This window comes from Colobus angolensis, unplaced genomic scaffold (genome assembly GCF_000951035.1).
Source record: "Colobus angolensis palliatus isolate OR3802 unplaced genomic scaffold, Cang.pa_1.0 Scaffold390, whole genome shotgun sequence".
NCBI classification, from domain to species: domain Eukaryota; kingdom Metazoa; phylum Chordata; class Mammalia; order Primates; family Cercopithecidae; genus Colobus; species Colobus angolensis.
The window spans coordinates 971441-993967 of NW_012117266.1; the positions used below are offsets into that span (position 1 = coordinate 971441).

Sequence of the window (22527 nt, forward strand, 5' to 3'; positions counted from 1 at the left end):
AATCAGTTGATAAGTATTTATTGAAAGCTTAGTGCAGTGAACACCCAGCACTTTGCTAAGTTTTCTGAGGTATCCTAAGAGTCTTGCATACATCCATATGCACAGTTTCTCATGGGGTCCCCATGGAAGAATAGTTTATTGGTCCTTTATAACTCACTTGAGAGATTTTTATCTTGGATTTGTCTTCTCTGCCCCTCTTGTTTGCTAGGGAAATGTTTAAAAAGGTTTGGAAATACGTGTCTCAACCTCAGGGAACTCACCTGTTTCGGTTGTTAATCAATGAACCTAAAATCAGGGCTGCATTTACTTTGAAACTAAGCATGGTTAGGCTGTCACTCAGTTTTCCTGCTGAGATCCATTCGGAAAGAAAACAAAACCAGCCCACAATTTAACACCATCATCCATCATCATGATTACCAAGAGAAAGCCTTGATGTCATTGCCTTTGGATTTAGCTGATTGAGAGATTTTTCTGCCTGATGACTCATTTTTGGCTGAAGAAAGTCTGTATCACTTTGCTTTGGAGGCATCTCACTATCCTCAGAATCTTCATGTTAGAGGAGTTTAAAATGGTACCTGAGTAGAACAGCACAGCAGTTCTACTGGCAGTCTTAACAGTGAACACTGGAAATAGTCAAAGATTGCATCCCTAAAAGACTGGGAAGTACCCAGTAACGGTAGCCAGGTTCTTAAGCATACTAGGAACAGATACTCATGCTTCATTTTGCTTTGTCCTGAATACCCAGCTAGTTTATTTCTCCCTCTGTTCTGTTTGGCTAGGATAGTAAAACCAAATACTCTGCTTCCATATTACGCCTAACGTGCTTTACTATCCTAGCCAAGCAGAACTTACAGAAGAGCTGAAAGAATTCCTACCTACCATGTATATTCTATACTTTTCTATATTCTCATTATCACTCATCTATTAGAATCCATCTATCATTTGTCACCTCTTCTTATTTTTGACACATTTCAAAGATGTAGACATTAACACACTTTACCCCTAGATACTTCAGCATGCAAATCATTAACAAATGTTTCCAGTAGCTTTGAGATGGGGTAGTTCTAATGTAGTGATTGGAGAGAGGGATGCTGTGTTTTGCTGGTGCTGAGATAAAAGTGAAAAGAATTTTTTGTCTCTTCTCAATAGAGGTCGGTGTTTTTTTTTGTTTTTTGTTTTTCTCCTCTTTTCTATTCCCTTTTTCCATTTTGCCTGGAAATGGCTTTTATTCCCATCCTCAACCAACAGTAGTGTCCATTTGTTCCATGGTTTTAGATGGCAGAACTCTCAGGAATAGTGATGGACACGCAGGGGTCTGAGGCAGAGTGTGGCTGCAGTGGGAGCCAATTCAGCTCCTCGTTGACCTCTCTAACCTTGCGCCTGCTGGGCTTGAAGTCAAGGCTGCGTTTGGCAGTAACTGAGACACAAGGCATCTTCTAGTAGCACGGAAGCAGTTAGATGGTTTCTGGGGCTTAGGTTTCAGGAAAGCAGCTCCCAGTTGGCTTTGAGACTCTTCCCCTCCACTGGAAAGCCCGTGTTGCATTTCACCTTTTCGTGTCTAATGCAACAGCCGCTTCACTCTCGAGGGAGAAGCAGCAGCCTTCCCTGTGAACCGTCTCGTGTAGGCGTGTGATGGGATTGTTGGCTTGATTGGATGGTGTCTTTTGTTTGCTTGTTTTTAATTCTGGCTTCCTAGAGGGCAGTAGGTGAAAGAATGAAGTTTTCTTAACTGGTAGTCACTTTATACAGCACTTTGTTGATCCAACTGCTTGCGTATCATCGGTTTTTTATTTCTCATTCCACTGAGGCACTGATACGTTAATTGCTTTGTAGAAGAGTGAGCGATACACAGACTGTAATTGGGGGAGACTAAGGCTCACATTTGCTTAGCCTCCTACCTGATGTGGGACTTCGTCAGAAAGAAGACAGGGAAATAACTGAAGATTCCATGTCTTTGAGAGCCACTCTTTCTTCATAGGCTCTCTAAGAGGGATGTGGTGCCCTTCATCTAACTGCAGATCCCAAGAAGTGTTACGTTCAAGTTCCCAGAAAACAAGTAACTTAGACCGGTGCTTCTGCCTCCTTGATGCATTTTCTACAAAGACAGCAAAACCATAGATGCACCCCCACCCTTACTAAAAACCTATTCCAGCTAAACAACCCTGGGACAGCCCTGGGGATCTTCATAGCACTGGACCATGGGACATGACCAGGATTGAGGCCATTAACTCACTAACTCATCCCCAAATCAGTGGTCTGTCTACTTGAGAGCAGCTGTGGTCTAGGTTACCCATCTCTGAGGGGCACAGGTTGGAATAGTAGATTATTTCCCCGGGAGTTGAGTGCCCCTTTGCTCATAACCTACAACCTCTGCTGTGTGCCCCGGTTCCCCCTTGCCCTTCCATCAGTTGCTAGAACATCTTCTAAGTCCAGATACCTGGACAAGGTAAATGCTCCGAGACAGACCGGTGAAATCTAGACTGTAAGCCCCAAAAGACATCAAGGCATTCAGTGCATACCGTTTCGGTTTTTATTTTCTCCTGTCCTTTGCTTTCTGGATTTTCATCTCACGTAAAGCATGTGGGGGTTTTATTTTTATATTTTTGTGTGTGTGTGCAGTGTCTGCCCCAAGCAAGTCTCTTGGGAGGAGAAGGCGGCGGCTGGCTCGAAACAGGTTTACCATTGATTCTGATGCCGTCTCCGCAAGCAGCCCGGAGAAAGAGTCCCAGCAGCCCCCCGGTGGTGGGGACACTGACCGATGGGTAGAGGAGCAGTTTGATCTTGCTCAGTATGAGGAGCAAGATGACATCAAGGAGACAGACATCCTCAGTGACGATGATGAGTTCTGTGAGTCCGTGAAGGGCGCCTCAGTGGACAGAGACCTGCAGGAGCGGCTTCAGGCTGCCTCCATCAGTCAGCGGGAAAGAGGCCGGAAAAGCCTGGATAGTCACGCGTCCCGCATGGCGCAGCTCAAGAAGCAAGCTGCCCTGTCGGGGACCAATGGAGGCCTGGAGAGCACAAGTGAGGAGGTCATTTGGGTTAGGCGCGAAGACTTTGCCCCCTCCAGGAAACTGAACACTGAGATCTGACTGTGTCACCTGCCCCGTAGAGAATGTGTGTAGATACTTTCTGCCCTCACTCTGCCCACCCTCCTGTACCGTCGACAAGAATGTCCCCTTAGGCCGCGCTCTTGCACACACGGTTTTGGCAGCTGACTTGGTTCTGAAGCCATGTAGCCACCCAACTTTGTCATTTTCAACAACATCAGAAAGAATTCCTCAGAATCCCAAATAAGCTTGAGTCCTATCTTCTGTATATTATTAAGGGCTTTTATTTATTCTCAGTTAATCAGGGCCTGAACAATTAAAAAAGATTCTATAGCACTGGAAAGCAGATCACCCCCAGGAGTTAACAGATGTACAGCAGATTAATTTAAGGGATAGTAGCACACACACGATCCTTCTATCTGAAATCAGTCCCTAGTTAGGGAAACCTCTTTCAAACACAAAATGAAATGAAATGTGTACAGCTTGCAGTGTTCCGACTGTACCCTTCCCTCTTCCATGTCTCAGAATCTCTGTGTATTTTAAGAATGTGTGAGGAAAGGGTGGCAATTCATGTTTCAATGAGCCTTTTTTTTTTCCTTCCTGTTTTGGTCTATAGCTGGTCTTACTCTGTGTCCATGTTCGGAAGCTCTAGTTTTGCATAGAATTATAGAGATGCCAAACTCTTTGAAAAGAGATCCAAATTTATCGCTTGAGAGAAAGAAGAAACACTATTTTTTGTATTTTACCTGAGATACAGGGGCACAAATAAATGAGGATTTTACAGTGTTAGTGTAACCCTGAGCCTAAAAAATGAGGATATAACCTTTTACAGAGAGAGTGAGGTGTGGTGGTTTTATATTTATATATGAAAGGCCAACAAGCTCATGCTAAGGATATACTTTTCTTCCAAGAAGCGGATTTTTTTTTTTCCTTTTTAATGTTTGAATCTGTATTTGAGCTGGGAGTTTGGTTGGATTAAACATGACACCCAGGTGGGCAGGGTGTGTGTGTGTCTGTTGCACATGGCAGGGAGGGGAGCCTCCTTCTCATGGGGTTGCCATGGTGATCATTGGTTTTTCCATTAAAATTGCATCTTCATCCATAGATTACCTTCCCCTTCCCTCACAGTTCATAACCAAACCTTGAAACAGAACAGCCTCTTTAAAAACTTCTCGTGTTGAACACTTTCTTCATGCCAACGAAACAGGGTAAACATGCTCAACACATTAATGGTCTAAACAGATATCCAAATACTAAGAAGAAAAACAAGTTATAGCACTTTCAATTTTTTTTTTTTTTTTTTAAAACGGTTTATAGCTTTTTCTTTTCCCATGTCACAATGTCCACTTCCTAAGAAGGGTTTAAAATACTATGAAAACTTTCTTTTTGGGGAAAATATCTATTTGGTGTTTGACACATCAGTAGGTACTTTAGACCTGAATTTTATAGTAGCTTTAGGAGTTATATTTTATAAAAATCAGTTATGACTTTATATTTCCAGACAATAGAGAGTTCAGTACATCATGCTCTTGTGCCTCTGCCTGCTTTTCCTGCGTTCCCACCCTGTATCCCCGTCCCCCTGCCTTTCGGGTTTCCAGGGCTTCGAGCTTGATCTTTTGAAAGTTTTATTCTATTAAATTTTTGCTATATCTTCTGGTTTTCTTAAAAAGCTTTAGAATGGTTTCTATACCCTTTGTACCACTGCATTTTTCCATATCATCTCCGGTTCGATCGCATCCAGATGGAAAACGGAAGCAGAGGCTTCTAATCGTCGCATTTACTGGTTCCAGTGCAACACATCCATCTGAAAACACTCGGAAGTCTGGTGCTTGGAGAGGGTGCCATTGTCTCTTGTACATAAGGTCATGACGTGTCTATGTCAAAAGTTCTTATATATTTCTTTTATAAGCTGAAAGAAGGTCTATTTTTATGTTTTTAGGTCTATGAATGGAACGTTGTCGATGCTTGTCAAACAATAAAAATACTGAAAAGTGTCTGGGCGGTTCTATGCCTTTTTGGATGGGAGGATGAGTATGAATTGTTGGCGGGAGAGAGGCGGTGGGAGAAGATCCCTGGGAATGCCATTTGGTGAAGTAACGTGATCATCAGGAGAACGCTGTTGTGGTAGTGCTTGAAGCTTTAGCAGAAAAACAGGTGCATTACAGTTGCTTGGCATCTTGACCTAACCGTTACCCCTATTGGGTACTGTTTCTTTTCCAGTCTCCTGCCTATCCCAATGGGAGCAGGCTGGGGGATTCCCATGAAAATATTGGGGTGAAGTGCAGAGCTCCGACCGGCCTGACTGAGCTCTTGAATCACTCCACATTTTATCGCCGGGGATCCACTGCCTGAGCCTTTCACAGAATCACAAAACAAGGTAAATAGTGTCTTGGGCTGCCTTTCTCTTCCCGTCAGAGTCCCCAGATCTGACCCTTCTGAGTCCCTTACAAACCTTACCCGTCAACGTGACCCCATCCATCCCTGCCCTCGGTGAAAACATTGTCTCCTGTCTCTAGAAGAGCCTCTCCCTGGCGCATGGCGAGCCCTGTGGTGTAGCTACTTGCTCCTCGCAGTGGAGGTCCTGACACCAACAGCGTCATAATGTCGCTGGGAGCTTGTTGGAAGTGCAAAAAACTGGGAGGCAGGAGGAGCACTTGAGGCTAGAAGTTCGAGACCAGCCTGGGCAACATAGTGAGATCCCATCTCTATGAAAAATAAAATACTTAGCTAGTCGTAGTGGTTCACACCTTTAGTCCCAGCTACTCAGGAGGCTGAGGTGGGAAGATTGCTTGAGCTCAGGAATTTGAGGCTTGCAGTGAACTGTGATCACATTATTGTACTCCAGCCTGGGTAGCAGAGAGAGACCCTGTCTCAGAAAAGAAAAATGCAGAAACTTGGGCCCCACCCAGAGGCACTAAACCAGAACTTCCATCGTAACGGGATCCTCTGATGATTCATCCATGTTCATGTTTGAGTCACATTCATTTGGTGGCCTCCAAACATTTTGATGTTGAGCAGCGATTTGGAGCACATCCCTCTTTATTTTAAATATATTCAGGCATTACAGCAACAATATGTACATCTGTAAGATACAAGATTTCTTTCTGTAGCCAATGCATCCGTCTTGGGGGATGACTGAAGCCAGCTTTAACACCTGCTCCATGAAGTTCTTCCAGCAGTTAGAACTCTGGTGTAAATGAGATTTAGCAGTTTGGGCTGCTTTCCTCAGCAATAGCTGAGTCTCTGTGTGCAGAGGAAATGAGTGCTCAAAGTCGACTGTAGAGGAACAATCATACCTTTCCCCACTAGTTTCGTTTGTTTTCAGGCTCATCTCCCACCAGGCTGGCAGAACACATCCTCAGTTTTCCTCTCCCTTTCTGTTCGTGAGGTTTGGGGGCAAGGTGCTCCCTTCTGCAAAGATAACTATAGCAGTTACCAGCATCCTTATCCATCCACGGGCTCCTTCACGTGTGTATATATATATATATATATATATAAGGATACTCTCTAGTGTATCCTTCTGCTCACCCAGGACACGTCTGCAGCCTGGTCCCCGGCATTCTATCTCCTCTCTGGGACGTTGCGAGGATGCTTTGCCCAAGTTCTGGTCCATCCGCTTCCACAGAACTCTCCTGCCTGTATCCCCAGCCAGGGGCTAGTGCCGTTTTTGTTTGAGAGGGAGTCTCGCACTGTCGCCCAGGGTGAAGTGCAGTGGCATGGTCTCGGCTCACTGCAACCTTCGCCTCCCAGGTTCAAGGGATTCTCCTGCCTCAGCCTCCTGAGTAGCTAGGATAACAGGCGCCCGCCACCATGCCCAGCTAATTTTGTTTTGTATTTTTAGTAGAGACGGGGTTTCACGGTGTTGGTCAGGCTGGTCTCGAACGCCTGACCTCGTGATCCACCCACCTCGGCCGCCCAGAGTGCTGGGATTACAGGCATGAGCCATCGTGCCCTGCTGGCTATTGCCTTTTCTGTGTGTGGGTGGTTACGGTGATGAGGACAGAGAAGCTGCGTTGCATGGGGGAGCCCTTGTGTTTTTTTTGGCAAGCTTGTTGATACCCAAGTTTTATAGGCAATTCTGCTTTTTGGCACAAACCTATTCCAGGATAGGGAACTTCTGTGACTAGTGCCTTAGAAGGGAGGTGTTGAGCAGGTTGTGGGGAAGTTGTGCAAATACAAGGAGAGAAAGAAATACTCAAAATACTCAGCCACTTACATAGAGAATGTGTGAGATCAAAATTGTAGTGTCAACGGCCGGGTGCAGTGGCTCGCACCTGTAATCCCAGCACTTTGGGGGTCCGAGGCGGATGGATCACTTGAGGTCAGGAGTTCGAGATCAGCCTGGCCAACATGGTGAAATCCCATCTTGACTAAAAATACAAAAGTTAGTCGGGCGTGGTGGCACACATCTGTAATTCCAGCAACTTGGGAGGCTGAGGCAGGAGAATCGCTTGAACCCGGGAGGTGGGACTGCAGTGAGCTGAGATTGCCGCACTGCACTCCAGTGTCCTGTCACTCCTCAACTCCAGCAGACAGGACAGTAGTAATGGCTCCAGGAACACTCCAGCCTGGGCGACAGAGTGAGACTCCATCTGAAAAAAAAAAAAAAATGTGTTGTCACAATCCCCCTAGGCTTCTCTAAAGGAAGTCATTGTTGGAAGAAGGAAAAAAGAATACTCAGAATACAAATCATGAACGTGTAAGGCTTCTGTAAACACATGGAGGATGGATACTGTTGGCAGGATACTGCCTTCTGCTGAACAGTGTAGAGGTAGAAACCCTCCCAGGTCATGTTCCTTGTTTCCATTCTTCTGCCTGTCATATGCCTCCTCACCCCCACCATATACCAATAGAATGCATTCCATAGAAACCCTCATTCATCAACAAGGAGTTTATTCTGGTCTATTCTTTCTACATGATGAAGCAACCTTCAGCCTATACATTCTACTGTTTTAGTAAGTCAATTTCTACTGTCACTGAGTCCACCACCTCGACCATGTTCCTGAGTGAGATGTGACTCATGCACATCTTCATGTCACTGCTGTCAAACGGGGCTGACGGCTTCTAACTTGTGTGCAGCGGATCCTCTGCTGTTGTCTAGTCACTTGGGATCTCTCTCTGTCTCTGTATCTCTCTTTCTTCTCACTCTGTCACCCAGGTTGGAGTGCAGTGGTGCGATCTCGGCTCACTGCAACCTCCACCTCCCAGGTTCAAGCAGTTCTCCCTGCCTCAGCCTCCCAAGTAGCTAGGATCACATGCCTGGCTAATTTTTGTACATTTTGATAGAGACAGGGTTTCACCATGTTGGCCAGGCTGGTCTCGAACTCCTGACCTCAGGTGATCCACCCACCTTGGCCTCCCAAAGTGCTGTGATTACAGGCGGTCCCTTGGGATTAAAAATGACAAGGGATTGGCTGGGTGCAGTGGCTCATGCGTGTAATCCCAGCACTTTGGGAGGCTGAGGCAGGTGGATCACAAGGTCAGGAGTTCGAGACCAGCTTGGCCAAGATGGTGGAACCCCGTCTCTACTAAAAATACAAAAATTAGCCGGGCATGATGGCACTTGCCTGTAATCCCAGCTACTCAGGAGGCTGAGGCAGAGAATTGCTTGAACCTGGAGGCGGAGGTTGCAGTGAGCCGAGATCACGCCACTGCACTCCAGCCTGGGCGGCAGAGCGAGACTCCGTCTCAAAAAAAATAAAAAGGGATTTAGACTAATGTGCATATCGTGCACTTTCTGTACAGTCAACTGCCCTCAGGTCAGGGAGGTATGACACTTTTAAAAATCCCAAATCCAGGGTCCCCAATATTTTTTTTAAATTCAGGAATCACATAATCCTTCAGAATTTCTTTTTCCTTGTTCTTCAAAATACTTCATACCCAAGTCAAGCCGAAGTTAGATTTTTTTAGCCCGTGAGGCCCTGGTGGAATTGCTTTCACCTTTCTGGGCACCAGTGTCATCATTTTTGCTTCAATATTTAGTTTCTTTTCTTGAACACCACCCGGGGCTTCCTGGGCTGCTCCCAAGAATGATTTGGTTACAGGATGTCCTGTGTTCTGTTCTGCTCAGCTCTGTGCTTGTGTGTTCTGCCTGGTGCCCTTACCTTGTATTTTAAACATAAATGGTTGGCTAATTATAGGCCCCTCACTTTCAATCAAGACAGTAACGTTTGATTGTCCTTGATGGGTTTGTTGAATATAGGCATGGGTTGTGCATGCATACGCACACTTGAAAATGAGTTTATATTTTATTAACATACTGTTTTGTTAACATGATTTTTACTCTTAATGATACAAGTTGTAGACATTTTCATGACATTCTAAAAAGGTCTGCATCACTGTAAGACATGGTCACATCCATCATAATGGTCATAGTTCACCATAATTTACATAACCAATAACCAATGGGCACTAAGGATTCCAGGGGTTTTGTTATTAAGAAAATACGATGAACACCCGTATTGCGTATTTCTGTGCATTGGTCCAGTTGCTTCCTGAGGGAATACTGAAGAGGTAGCTTTGTGTACATTTATATACATTTTAAATCCTGATGGCCATTTCTAAATTCTAGGATGCTGTATTCCTGTTTGTCTTCTGGTGAGATGTCAAGATCCTACTTCCTGTCTCATGTCTCCACTTTGTCACAGAAATGGCTTTTCCACCTGAGTTTGTATTTCGATTATTTCATAGCTGGATATGCTTGGTGAGCTGGGCCTTCTCCCACTCCTGTCTTCCTTTCTCTGTTCACACTCAGTTTTTTGTTTTGTTTTGAGACGGAGTCTCGCTCTGTCACCAGGCTAGAGTGCAATGACGTGATCTCGGTTCACTGCAACCTCTGCCACCTGGGTTCAAGCGATTCCCCCCCTGCCTCAGCCTCCTGAGTAGCTGGGACTACAGGTGTGTGCCACCAGTCCCAGCAAATTTTTTTGTATTTTAGTAGAGACGGCGTTTCACCATGTTGGCCAGGATGGTCTCGATCTCCCGACCTCAGGTGATCCACCCACCTTGGCCTCCCAAAGTGCTGTGATTACAGGTGGTCCCTTGGGATTAAAAATGACAAGGGATTGGCTGGGTGCAGTGGCTCATGCGTGTAATCCCAGTTTTACTGTCAGTCTTCAGGGTGTTGGGGGTTTCTGGTGATAGGAATAGCATCCATGCACTTCCCTTCAAAGTTTCAGAGATTTTAAATATTCCCCCGCCTCATACATGCTGTCTGATGTGTTGCCTGCAGATTTAAATGAAGGTTGAGGTTTTTACGATACTGATAAAATCAGTTTTATGTGACAGACATGGCCATTTTGAGGAATAAGCATTTATTGACTTTTTTTGTTGTTGTTGTTAAGGTTTGAGTAGACTTAATAGTTGGACCAGTGATGTCACCGGACTAGGTTGTGGCTTAAGCGACCATAATGTTATAATTCACTCCTACCTCCAGCAGATGGGAAAGTGGCAATGGCCCCAGGAGCAGAGCTGGTTAATTTGGGGAATGGATAGAAAGTCAAGGTAGGGATGGAGTGTCATTCACTTGAAACAAATCTTCATACCTTTTGCTAAAAGCCCTTGCATAAAAGATGCGTTTTTGTGGAAGATCAGGGAAACAGACAATGACTGGCAGGTCTCCTATTAAACTTTAAAGTCTCAGGGAGTTTCTCGCCACCAGCTGGAGTAAGGTGCATCGGACCCAAAAGAGCAATGATCCTTGAACCAAAATGTGACTTTCCAAGGGTTCCATCCAAGGGTTCCAGGATGCAGATGGTTTAAGGGGAATCCATATCTAGATACTCAGTGTCAAATGCCCTTTCCTAAAACTGATCTGCCTGGGAATGTGCTTGTGCAAAAGTGCACAGTCTTCCCTCCCTCCCTTTTCACAGTCATCTTGCTCCCATTTTATTAAAAAAAAAAAAAAGAGAGAGAGAGAGACTCCTCTCAGCTGTCCTGGATTGTACTTAGGGGGAAGAACCTCTGGGATACCAAACATGGTCACAGAGAAATGGCGTGTTCAGAAAGTAAATGACACCACCAACCAGGGAACTAATCCTTCAGTAAGTCAGATGGTTTCTAATTATTTGCTCCTAATCAGTTTGAAGAAGGACCTAATCAAGTCATCAGGTGATAAATCATTAATTGTAGATGATATCTCTGATTCGGTGCAGATAATTCAAGAGGTCAGAGAATTGAGTGACACATAAAACTGCCGTAATTAAACTCCTTTCACTCCCAGTAGTCTTCAAACAAGGCTTTTCTGTGCTTGCAGCTACAAAAATGAAAAATAGAAATAGAATTGATGCACAACTCTGCCTAGCTAAAAATAAGAACCACTGAATGGATACATGAACTAATTGAAAAATAAAAATATCCATTTCATTAAGAGATTATTTCCAGTGAAGTTTTACTCTTTATATTTGATATTTTTATGTCTCTCTCTCTATATATATATATATACACACACACACACACAAACTCTCTCTCTCCATATATATGTGTATATATATAAATAGAATTGATGCACAACTCTGCCTAGCTAAAAATAAGAACCACTGAATGGATACATGAACTAATTGAAAAATAAAAATATCCATTTCATTAAGAGATTATTTCCAGTGAAGTTTTACTCTTTATATTTGATATTTTTATGTCTCTCTCTCTCTATATATATATATACACACACACACACACAAACTCTCTCTCTCCATATATATGTGTATATATATAAACTCCAGCAGATGGGAAAGTGATAATGGCTCCAGGAACAGAGTTGTTTAGTTTGGGGAATGGATAGAAAGTCAAAGCAGGGATGGAGTGTCACTTGAAATAAACCTTGATACATTTTACTAAAATATATTTATACATACACACACATTTTTTGGCGGGGGACGGGAGGACAGGGCCTCACTCTGTCACCCAGGCTGGAGTGCAGGAGTGCAATTATAGCTCACTGCAGCCTCAAACTGGACTCAAGGCGATCCTCACACCTCAGCCTCCGGAACAGCTGGGACTACAGACACGTACCATGACCCTGGGGCTAATTTTTACATTTTTTGTAAAAATTACAAAATTTTTATAGAGACAGGATCTCCATATGTCACCCAAGCTGGTCTGGAAATTCTAGCTTCAAGCAGTTTTCCCCCCTTAGCCTCCCAAAGTGCTGGGATCACAGGCATGAGCCACTGTGCCTAGCTGATATATTTTTATATTGGTCAATCGTATACCAATAATACCTACTTTATGGTAACACAATCCATAAGTGATTTAAAAAAAAAAAATAGTTGGAGCTTTATGGCATAGGAAATGCCAAAACTTTTAACATAGACATTTATCCAGATATCTTTGTTTTAAAGAAGTATGATAGGGTAATAGGATATAATAGGATATTAGAAAAATGTGGCTAAAAGAAAAAAGGAATGATGTGAAATTTTTAAGTTTTTAAATGTATCCTTTGAATGGATGATGGGCATCAAATTGATTTGGGATTTTGGATACACTGGATACATTGAAACTGACATAATAGTTTTATTTGAAAATCTCAAATTTTATAATATGTAAGTATATCAGTTGCTAGGTAACAAAAGCACCCTAAGGCTTAGTGGCTTAATATAACAAGCATTTCTAATGTTCATGAATCTGGGGGTTAGCTGGGTAGTTCTGGACTTGGCTGAGTTGGTGGATCTCTGTGGTCAGCTGGTGGTTCAGCTCAGCCCGCGCCACATGGTCTCACACCCTGTGGCCTCACATGTGTGTCAGTTGGAGGGCTGCTTGGTCTAGGAACCTCAGCCAGGACAGCTCGTCTCTGCTTCGCGTGGTCTGTCTTCCACTAGTAGACTAGCAGAGGCTTCCTTACATGGTGACCGCGGGTTCCAAAGAGTAGCAGGAGCAAGTCCCAGAACACAAGTGATTTTCAGGCTTCTTCCTGACTCACCTTTTCATAACCCTTGGCGAAAGCAAACCGTGTGTCCAGTTGGGAAGGAACTCTCCAGGGTCATGGATCCAGGGAAGTGTGACTCCTTAGGGATCATTACTGCAGTAATCTACCATAGCATCCTTTGAAACTACTTGAATTGATGATAAAAACATTTATTATGACATTTAGCTGTCAAAGGGAATATATTTTCAAAATTATCTTAGGGAGTTGCTGAGAAGAAATTGGAAATTATTGCTGAGAAGAAATTGGAAATTATTGCTGAGAAGAAATTTATTGGAAATTATTGCTGAGAAGTCAAGAGTTATTGCCGAGGGCAGTCCAGGCTCTCACTGTTCCCCTCTCTTGAGAACAGGGCATCTGAATGGAGAGGAAGTGCATGGGCTTTGGGGTGGGACCCCTGTGTGCTTGAAGCTTGACGTTTCCGTTGACCAGCTGTGTGAACCCGGGCAAAACACCCATCCTTCTGTGTCTCTTTCTGCACCTCTACCGTGGGGCTGATACTACCTACTTTATCACGTGACCAATTAGTGGTCACCACCTGCTGTGTCTCCCTCTCCCTCCCGCAGCCCACATCAAGGAAGCAGCAGGGCCTCAGTGTTCTCAGTGTTCTGAGATGATGAGATGGTGCCAAGTTCACTTTGGAAGCTTCTAGCTCTGGTTTTGACTAATCAAGTGAAAATTGGCATTTGTAGAGAAGACGCTGGAAAATGCCTTTATTCTCATTAGGGTTTTCTATTCACTTGTAAACTTATGTACCACCTCGTTAAATATATAAAAGTCAATCTAGACTTAAAAGTGATCTAAGTGATTAGAATAAAAATAAACATTTTCATATTGAATTTTTTTAAAAAATGGAAAAGCTACCTCAAAAGTGTGTTCAATTTTTGTACCTTTTATTTTTTGAGACAGAGTCTCACTCTGTTGCCCAGGCTAGAGTGCAGTGGCATGATCTCTGCTCACCAAAATCTCTGCCTCCCAGGTTCAAGCGATTCTCCTGCCTCAGCCTCCCAAGTAGCTGGGACTACAGGCGGTGCCACCTTGCCTGGCTAATTTTTGTATTTGTAGTAGAGATGGGGTTTCACTATGTTGGCCAGGATGGTCTTGAAACAGGAGGGGTATGGGGGAGGCAATTTATAGGAAGGTGACCAGGAAAGGAGGCACAGTAAACAAGAATAAGGTTTGTTATGCAGATTTAAGTCAGTGCCTTCTCCATTGATAGCAGTCTCATGTGATTTAGTCATCCTTTTATTCCTGTTAGAGAGGGAGACACCCTTACAAATGGAGATTTCCTTTATAGTGGTATATTTCCCATACAAAAGAAACTCTACTTTGTTTTTAGAGCTTCTCCTGTGTCTGCTGTTTCTCAAAATAATCAGTGCAAAATAATCCTTATGCCAAAGAGGCATATTTTGGGGTGGCTTACTCTGGTCTCCTACGGTGATTTTTAAAATATGTGCACCTTGATGCAACCGCCGGTCAGAGTAAGATGTGGAACATTTCCAGCACTCCATGAAGTTCCCCTGTGTCTGCTCCATCATGATCAATTAGTTTTGTCTGTTTTTGCACTTCACGTAAATGGGATCAGGTAAAATGTACTCTTTGTGACTGGCTCCTTTTACTCATCCTAAACCTGTGAGCTTCATCTGAATGTTCGAGTAGTATGTTCTTTCTCTGTTGCTGTATTACATTGTATGAACAACCCAAAATGTGTCTCTCCATTGGTGATGGATCTTTAAACAGGCTGCCCAAGAGAAGCAATGTCACCCACCATCCAGGCTACAAAGTGACTAATGGGACCAGGCTTCACTGCTTGCCTAGGACAAGTTATTCACTTATTCAACAAATATTTATTGAGCACATAGTGTATTTGTGAAGCACCAGGCATTGTCCTTTGTGCTGGGAGTGTCAAGATAAAATCCTTGTCCTCATGGGAGCTTATGTTACAGTAGGAAGACATGATGACTTAGTTCATTTATGTTGCTAAAAGAAAACATCTCAGACTGAATAATATATGAACAACAGAAATTTAGTTCTCACAGTTCTGGAGGCTGAGAAGTCCAAGATCAAGACACTGGTATTCGGTGTCTGGTAAGGGTTTTTTGCTTGGCAGATGAGCCCAAGAGCAAAGAAACCTAAGCTAATTCCTTCCAGTCCTTTTTGTAAGACACTAATCTATTTATGAACGAGGAGCCCTCATGACTTAATCTTCCCAAAAGGCTCCACCTCTTACACACCACAATAGGGATTACGTTTTGATATGGTTTGGCTGTGTCCCCTCCCAAATCTCATCTTGAATGATAGCTCCCATAATCCCTATGTGTCATGGGAGAGACCCAGTGAGAGGTAATTTAATCACAGGGGCGGATTTTTCCCTTGCTGTTCTCATGATAGTGAGTGAGTCTCACGAGATCTGATAGTTTTATAAAGGGCAGTTCCCCTGCACACACTTTCTTGCCTTCTGCCATGTAAGATGTGCCTTTACTCCTCCCTAGCCGTCTGCCACGATTGTGAGGCCTCCCCAGCCATGTAGAACTGTGAGTCCATTAAACCTCTTTTTTAAAAATTAATTATCCAGTCTCAGGTGTTTCTCCATAGCAGTATGAAAATGGACTAATACAGTAAATTGGTGCCTTTAGAGTGGGGTACTGCTATTAAGATACTTGAAAATGTGGAAGTGACTTTGGAACTCGGTAACAAGCAGAGCTTCGAACAGTTTGGAGGGCTCAGAAAATAGAAAAACGTGAGAAAGTTTGGAACTTCCTAGGGATTTGGAGGGCTCAGAAGACAGAAAGATGTGGGAAAGTTTGGAACTTCCTAGAAACTTGTTGAATGGCTTTGACTGCAATGCTGATAGTGATATGGACAATAAAGTCCAGGTTGAGGTGTTTTCAGATGGAGATGAGGAACTTGTTGAGAACTGGAGCAAAGGTGACTCATGTTATACTTTAGCGAAGAGACTGGCAGCATTTTGCTACAGCCCTAGAGATCTGTGGAACTTTGAACTTGAGAGACATGATTTAGGATATCTGGCGGAAGAAATTACTAAGTGGCGAAGCGTTCAAGAGGAAGCAGAGCATAAAAATTTGGAAAATTTGCAGCCTAATGATGCAACAGAAAAGAAAAATGCATTTTCTAGGGAGAAATTAAAGCCTGCTGTAGAAATTTGCATAAGTAACAAGGAGCCAAATGTTAATCACCAAAACAATGGGGATGATATCTCCGGAGCATGTCAGAGACCTTCACAGCAGCACCTACCATCACAGGCCCGAGGCCTAGGAGGGAAAAATGGGTTTCTGGGCCAGGTCCAGGGCTCCCCTGCTGTGTGCAGCCTAGGGACTTGGTGCCCTGTTTTGTCCTAGCTGCTCTAGCCATAGCTAAAAGGGGCCAAGGTACAGCTCAGACTGTGGTTTCAGAGGGTGCAAGCCCCAAGCCTTGGCAGCTTTCACATGGTGAGCCTGTGGGTGCACAGAAGTCAAGAACTGAGGTTTGGGAACGTCTGACTAGATTTCAGAGGATGTATGGAAATACCTAGATTTCAGAGGATGTATGGAAATGCCTAGATGTCCAGGCAGAAGTTTCCTGCAGGGGCAAGGCCCTCATGGAGAACCTCTGCTAGGGCAGTGTGGAAGAGAAATGTGGGGTGGGAGCCCCCACACAGAGTCCCCACTGAGGCACTGCCTATTGAAACTGTGAGAAGAGGGCCACCATCCTCCAGACCCCAGAATGGTAGATCCACTGACAGATTGCACCATGCACCTGGAAAAGCTGCAGACACTTAATGCCAGGCCTTGAAAGCAGCTGGGAGCGGGGCTATACCCTTCAAAACCACAGGAGTGGAGCTGTCCAAAGCCTTGGGAATCCACCTCTTGCATCAGCATGAACTGGGATGTAAGAAATGGAGTCAAAAGGGGATCATTTTGGAACTTTAAGGTTTAATGACTGACTTATTGGATTTTGGACTTCATGGGGACTGTACAGAGGATGTATGGGAATACCTAGATTTCAGAGGATGTAATCCCTTTGTTTTGGGCAGTTTCTTCCATTTGGAGCAGGTATATTTACCCAATGCCTGTACTCTCATTGTGCCTAGGAAGTAACTAACTTGCTTTTGATTTTACAGGATCATAAGTGGAAGGGACTTGCCTTGTCTCAGATGAGACTTTGGAATGTGGACTTTTGAGTTAATGCTGTAATGAGTTAAGACTTTGAACGACTGCTGGGAAGGCACAATTGGTTTTGAAATGTGAGGACATGAGATTTGGATGGGGCTAGGGGTGGAATGATATGGTTTGCCTGTGTCCCCACCCAAATCTCATCTTGAAATGTAGCTCCCATAATCCCTACATGTTGTAGGAGAGACCTGGTGGGAGGTAATTGTACCACGGGGGTGGATTTTTCCTGTGCTGTTCTCATAATAGTGAATAAATTTCATGAGCTCTGATGGTTTTATAAAGGGCAGTTGCCCTGCACGTGCCGTCTTGCCTGTCACCCTGTAAGATGTGCCTCTGTTCTTCCTTAGCCCTCCACCATGATTGTGAGGCCTCTCCAGCCATGTGGAACTGTGAGTCCATGAAATCTCTTTTTCTTTATAAATTACCCAGTCTCAGGTATTTCTTCATAGCAGTATGAAAATGGACTAATACAAGTTTCTACATGAATTTGAGAAGGGGGCACATTCAAACCATAGCAGATAGGTAAAGATGCTCCAGGTATGGCCGAACTCACACTAAGACAATCTTAGTGACTGCTATGATTTGAATGTATTCCCCAAAAAGTATGTGTTGGAAAATTAGTCCCCAATGCAACAGAATCTGGAGGTGGGGCTTGGCTGGAGGTTACAAGTTTGACCTCATTAGGGCCCAGAAAGCAATACCTCACAATATGGCGTTTTTGCCATGCTGAACTGAAGAAGCCTCAAGGTCTCCGACCACCTACCCCCAAGATCTCTCCCAAACAAACTGAAGTTCCTTTATCTGCCTAAGATACAAACTGACACAGGTTGGTTGTGTCCCCACCCAAATCTCATCTTGAATTGTAGCTGTCATAATCCCCATGTGTTGTGGGAGAGACCCATTGGGAGGTAATTGAATTATGGGAGTGGGTTTTCCCGTGCTGTTCTTGCAATAGTGAATAAGTCTCATGAGATCTGGTGGTTTATAAAGGGCAGGTCCCCTGCACATGTCCTCTTGTCTGCCACCATGTTAGACGTGCCTCTGGTCTCTTCCTTTGCCTTCTGCCATGATTGGGAGGCCTCTCCAGCCATGTGGAACTGTGAGTCCATTAAACCTCTTTCCTTTATAAATTACCCAGTCTTGGGTATGTCTTTTAGTAGCAGCCTGAGAACAGACTAATACACAGAGCCACCAAGGAGAACAATGACTCTTTCTTCCTCTTCCTGTTATCTCATTATCTATTGCAGAAAAGAAAATTAAGATGTGACCACACCAGAGCAGAACTTTTATAATGGCTGTTTCCAAAGATAATTTAAATTCCAAAGAAAACTATTTACAATTTCATCTCTGTTCTCCACCCAATCATCCTCCCTAGCAATCACTTATTGCCCCTCAATAGAATGCCTCTTCTCCCCTCTCCCATAACCTGTTTTACAAGAATCCAAGCCCCATTCTTTCTGTAACATAAAAAAGATACATAACTTTCTGTAACTCACTGGAAATTTGGGTCTTCATTCTGAAGGTTCCCATGTGTACCTGTTACATAAATTTGTATGCCTCTTGTTCTCTTCATCAATGTGCCTCATGCCAGTGATTTTTCAGTGAATGTTTAGGCAGCTAACAGCCATGGATCCTCACAATCTCTTACTATTTCTCCCTCTTTCCCTCTGTCTTTCTCTCCCCCTCTCTTTGTTTCTCACCATGGGATGATGCAGCAAGAGAGCCTTGGCCAGATGCTAGCCCCTCAGTCTCGGACTTTCCAGCCTCCAGGTGAGGTGTCAGAGCCCCAGCAGTGAGAGTGGTTGGCTTGTGGGGTTATACGGTTTGGCTCTGTCTCCCACCCAAATCTCACCTTGAATTGTAATAATCCCCATGTGTCATAGGAGGAACCTTCTGGGAGGTGATTGAATCATGGGGGTGCGTTTTTCCCATGCTGTTCTCATGATAGAAAACAAGTCTCACAAGTTCTGATGGTTTTACAAAGCATAGTTCCGCTGCACATGCTCTCTCTTGCCTGCCACCATGTAAGATGTGACTTTGCTCCTCATTCACCTTGTGTCATGATTATGAGGCCTCGCCAGTCATGTGGAACTGCGAGTCAATTAAACCTCTTCCCTTTATAAATCACCCAGTCTCCCGTATGTCTTTATTAACAGTATAAGAACAGACTAATACATGGGGGTAAAAGAATGTACCAACAGCAGTATAGGTTTGAAGAAGAAAGTATTATTTGATGGAAAGAATGCTGCAGCAGAGTGCAGTGGGGTGCCTCAGTGAGAGAGGACTGAGTGCACTGCGGTGGGTTTCCCTTAGTGATATTTATGGACCTTAGAGCGGGAACTTAAGGGTAATTTGGACCATATTAGTCACACGGGTCATGATAAATGATTACATTTGTAGACATTTTGGTGCTTTGATGTCAGCACAGGTCGCACAGTGTGTTTTGACATGCATACATTCCGGAGATGTATAGAAATTCTCGTTACTTACAAATTCTTGGGAAAGAGGTCTGGTACCAGATGTAGCTTTAGATAATAGGGAAATTTAATGACTTCTGAATTTCCTAGATATGGGGGTTTGTCTCCAGATGGTCTGCTTGATGGCCAACTGGTGATCTTTTCTGTCCTCACCAGCCTCCAGAACCATGAGGCTCTCAACTTCATTATAAATTACCCAGTCTCAGGTATTCTGTTTTAGCTGCACAAAACAGACTAAGACAGTGACCAAATGGCGAAACTGGGAGAGGGATTTCTGGTGACATGAAGACTTCTGAGAAGAGTAAGAGCAACCTCTGTAAAGTCAAGAGATAAATCCAAAGCCACACAGGAAACTGTAAGGGAACAGATTCTGAAGAACTGTCTTCACTGTTCTCTTTTCGATGCAGATCAAAAATTAAGAACCCAGTTCTAAAAGGAGCTAGAGTTTTCATCCGTCCTGGAATGGGTAAAATTTGAAGAATTTCACCTGTTTATGGTGCAGATAAGGGTAACTCTCCATGAGAAGAACTGGAGGGAATTACCCCAGATAATTACAAATGGGTTCAGACATGCCTACAAGAAAGGTCAGAATCTATGAAATTGTCAAAATCAAACATAGGCAAGGGCTTAACATTGAGATTTCATGGTATTATTTTTACTTCCTGTATTTATTATTTTTATTTCCTGTTTCCTCATAAAAATTTCAATTGCACACACATATACACAGGTACTTGTTTATGCTTGTTTCCTGGGACAGTAATAAAGTGAAGAGTAAATAAGTTTCTATAGATATTTTCTGAGACAGTAATCAAGTGAAGAGTGGTAAAGTTCCATAGATATGTACTTGGTGTCTCTGCTACTAATAACTGATAGCCACACTTGGGATGTGGCAGTGATGAAGAGGAGGGGCAGTGGGAGCAATTCCTAGGCCTTTAGGAACCAGGAGCCAGCAGTGATGCTCAGATAGTGAGGGACTCAGTAACTGGAAGGTCCTACCCTTGCTCTTTCCCTGTTGTGCTCTTTAGGATGTTTTCACTTGGCGTTTCCTGCAATTGCAGAAGGGGTGCAACCTTTTGTCTAAGGGAAGCATGTGATAGCTTAATGTGCACGTAGACACATGCTCAGAATATGACGTGGCCTCAGTTTGGCTTCCAGGTAGCTGATGTTTTCTTCTCATGGTATCGAGGGACAGTGAAATTAGGAAATCATACACATCAGGTGTATATGCTCAAGCCTCAGTAGCTTTGAAAATATACTGATGCCAAGACCCTCCTTACACTAAGAAAATCACAGTCTCTGGGGGCAAGATCAGAGCCTTAGCATACCCTGAACCCTAGAACAAAAGTCTGAATTGTGTGAATCCACATATTCGTGGATTTTCTTCTGCCTCTGTCGCCCCTGAGACAGCAAGACTAACCCCTCCTCTGCTTCCTCCTTCTGAGCCTACTCAACATGAAGATGACAAGGATGAAGACTTTTATGATAATTCACTTCCACTTAATGAATAGTAAATATATTTTCTCTCTTTATTATTTTCCTAATGACTTCAGCTTACTCTGTTGTAAGAATGCAGTGTATATACATGTAACATACAAAATATATGTTAATTGACTTTATGTGATTGGTAAGTCTTTTGGTCAACAATAGGCTATAAGTGGTTAAGTCTTTGGAAAGTCAAGAGTTACACATGAATTTTTGACTGCATGGGGAGTTGTCCCTAACTCCTTTGTTGTTCTAGAGTCCACTGTACTTAAAAGCTTCCTCCAGGTGATTCTAACGTGCCAGTAGAACAGTGAACTATAGGTCAATATCTATTACTAACAAGAAACTCAGTCCTTTTTTCCTTCTTTGTCTTGTAATTGGATTGAAAATGTTTAGATCTAATTTACCTTGGTGATTTGAGAAACGTATCCATGTAACATTCATTGAGCACCTATTATATACAAGAGGTGGGGGCATAATATGGATAAACATAATTTCTGTTTCAAGATGCTCATAATCTGCCAGATGCAAATGTATGAGCTGCCCCGATATACATCTGTCATTAGTATTCCTGTTCCCGGAAAGCTGTTTTATCTTCCTCCTCCAAGAACTTCCTGAGAAGGTGATGGGCTTCTGAACAAGCTGGTACAGACAGGAGACAGGGAAATACTGGGTAGAAGAGGGCAGTTCCCTGGCAAAGGCCCCACCCCCAGGCCTGGAAACCTGCAGCCCTAAAGGGGAAGAGACATTCCTGTTTTCACGCCCCGATGTTGCCTTTTGGCCTGCCACATGCTGCTATCCTGTACCTGTATAAACCCCAAACCCCAGGGTCCATACGCAGACAAGTGGATGAGTAGAAGAGCAGAGAGCGGAAGAGTAGCATGGCAGAGAAGGAGGGAAGAGAAGGAGTGTCTGAACATTGAGAAGATTTTGGCTGGGGACAGGTCAGAGAGGAGATTGGCCGCAGGACAGCTGAACTCCAGGGGAAGATCATCTTCCCACTCCATCCTCTTTCCAGATCCCCATCCATCCTTCGGAGAGCCACCTTCATCACTTAATAAAATCCTCTCATTCCTCATCTTTCAAGCCTGCATGTGACCCGATTCTTCCTGGATGCCGGACAAGAACCTGGGTACCAAGAGGGCCCTGATCTGGTTAAGAAGCCATCTGCTGACGGCAGAGCTAAAAGAGCACTGTAGCATGCCCGCTGAGGCTTTTGAGAGTTGCAGGCACCCACCCCTAGATGCTACCACGGGGCCAGAGCCCAAAAGCGCTCGCACCAGTTCCTGCACCTGCCCGTCTGCATGCTCCCCCTCCCCTAAGGGGTTTGAACGTCTGGTGGCTGGCTGAACAGACAAGCCACACCCCTGTCACACCTCCTGGGAGGGGGGTCAAGGAACTCTCACCTCTCAAAGCTACCCCAATATATG

At 44.0% G+C, this 22527-nt stretch overlaps 1 protein-coding gene across 2 annotated transcripts in view; it reads left to right on the forward strand.

The window, feature by feature from the left end:
* Positions 1-5043, forward strand: part of TIAM1 (T-cell lymphoma invasion and metastasis 1) — a 357887-nt gene extending 352844 nt beyond the window's left edge. For both annotated transcript variants that reach the window (XM_011954980.1, XM_011954981.1), the window contains exon 28: positions 2620-5043. In XM_011954980.1, coding sequence (XP_011810370.1) covers positions 2620-3089 — 470 coding nt within the window. In that variant the 3' untranslated portion in view covers positions 3090-5043. The remainder of the gene's footprint in view (positions 1-2619) is intronic.
* Positions 5044-22527: the final 17484 nt, after the last annotated feature.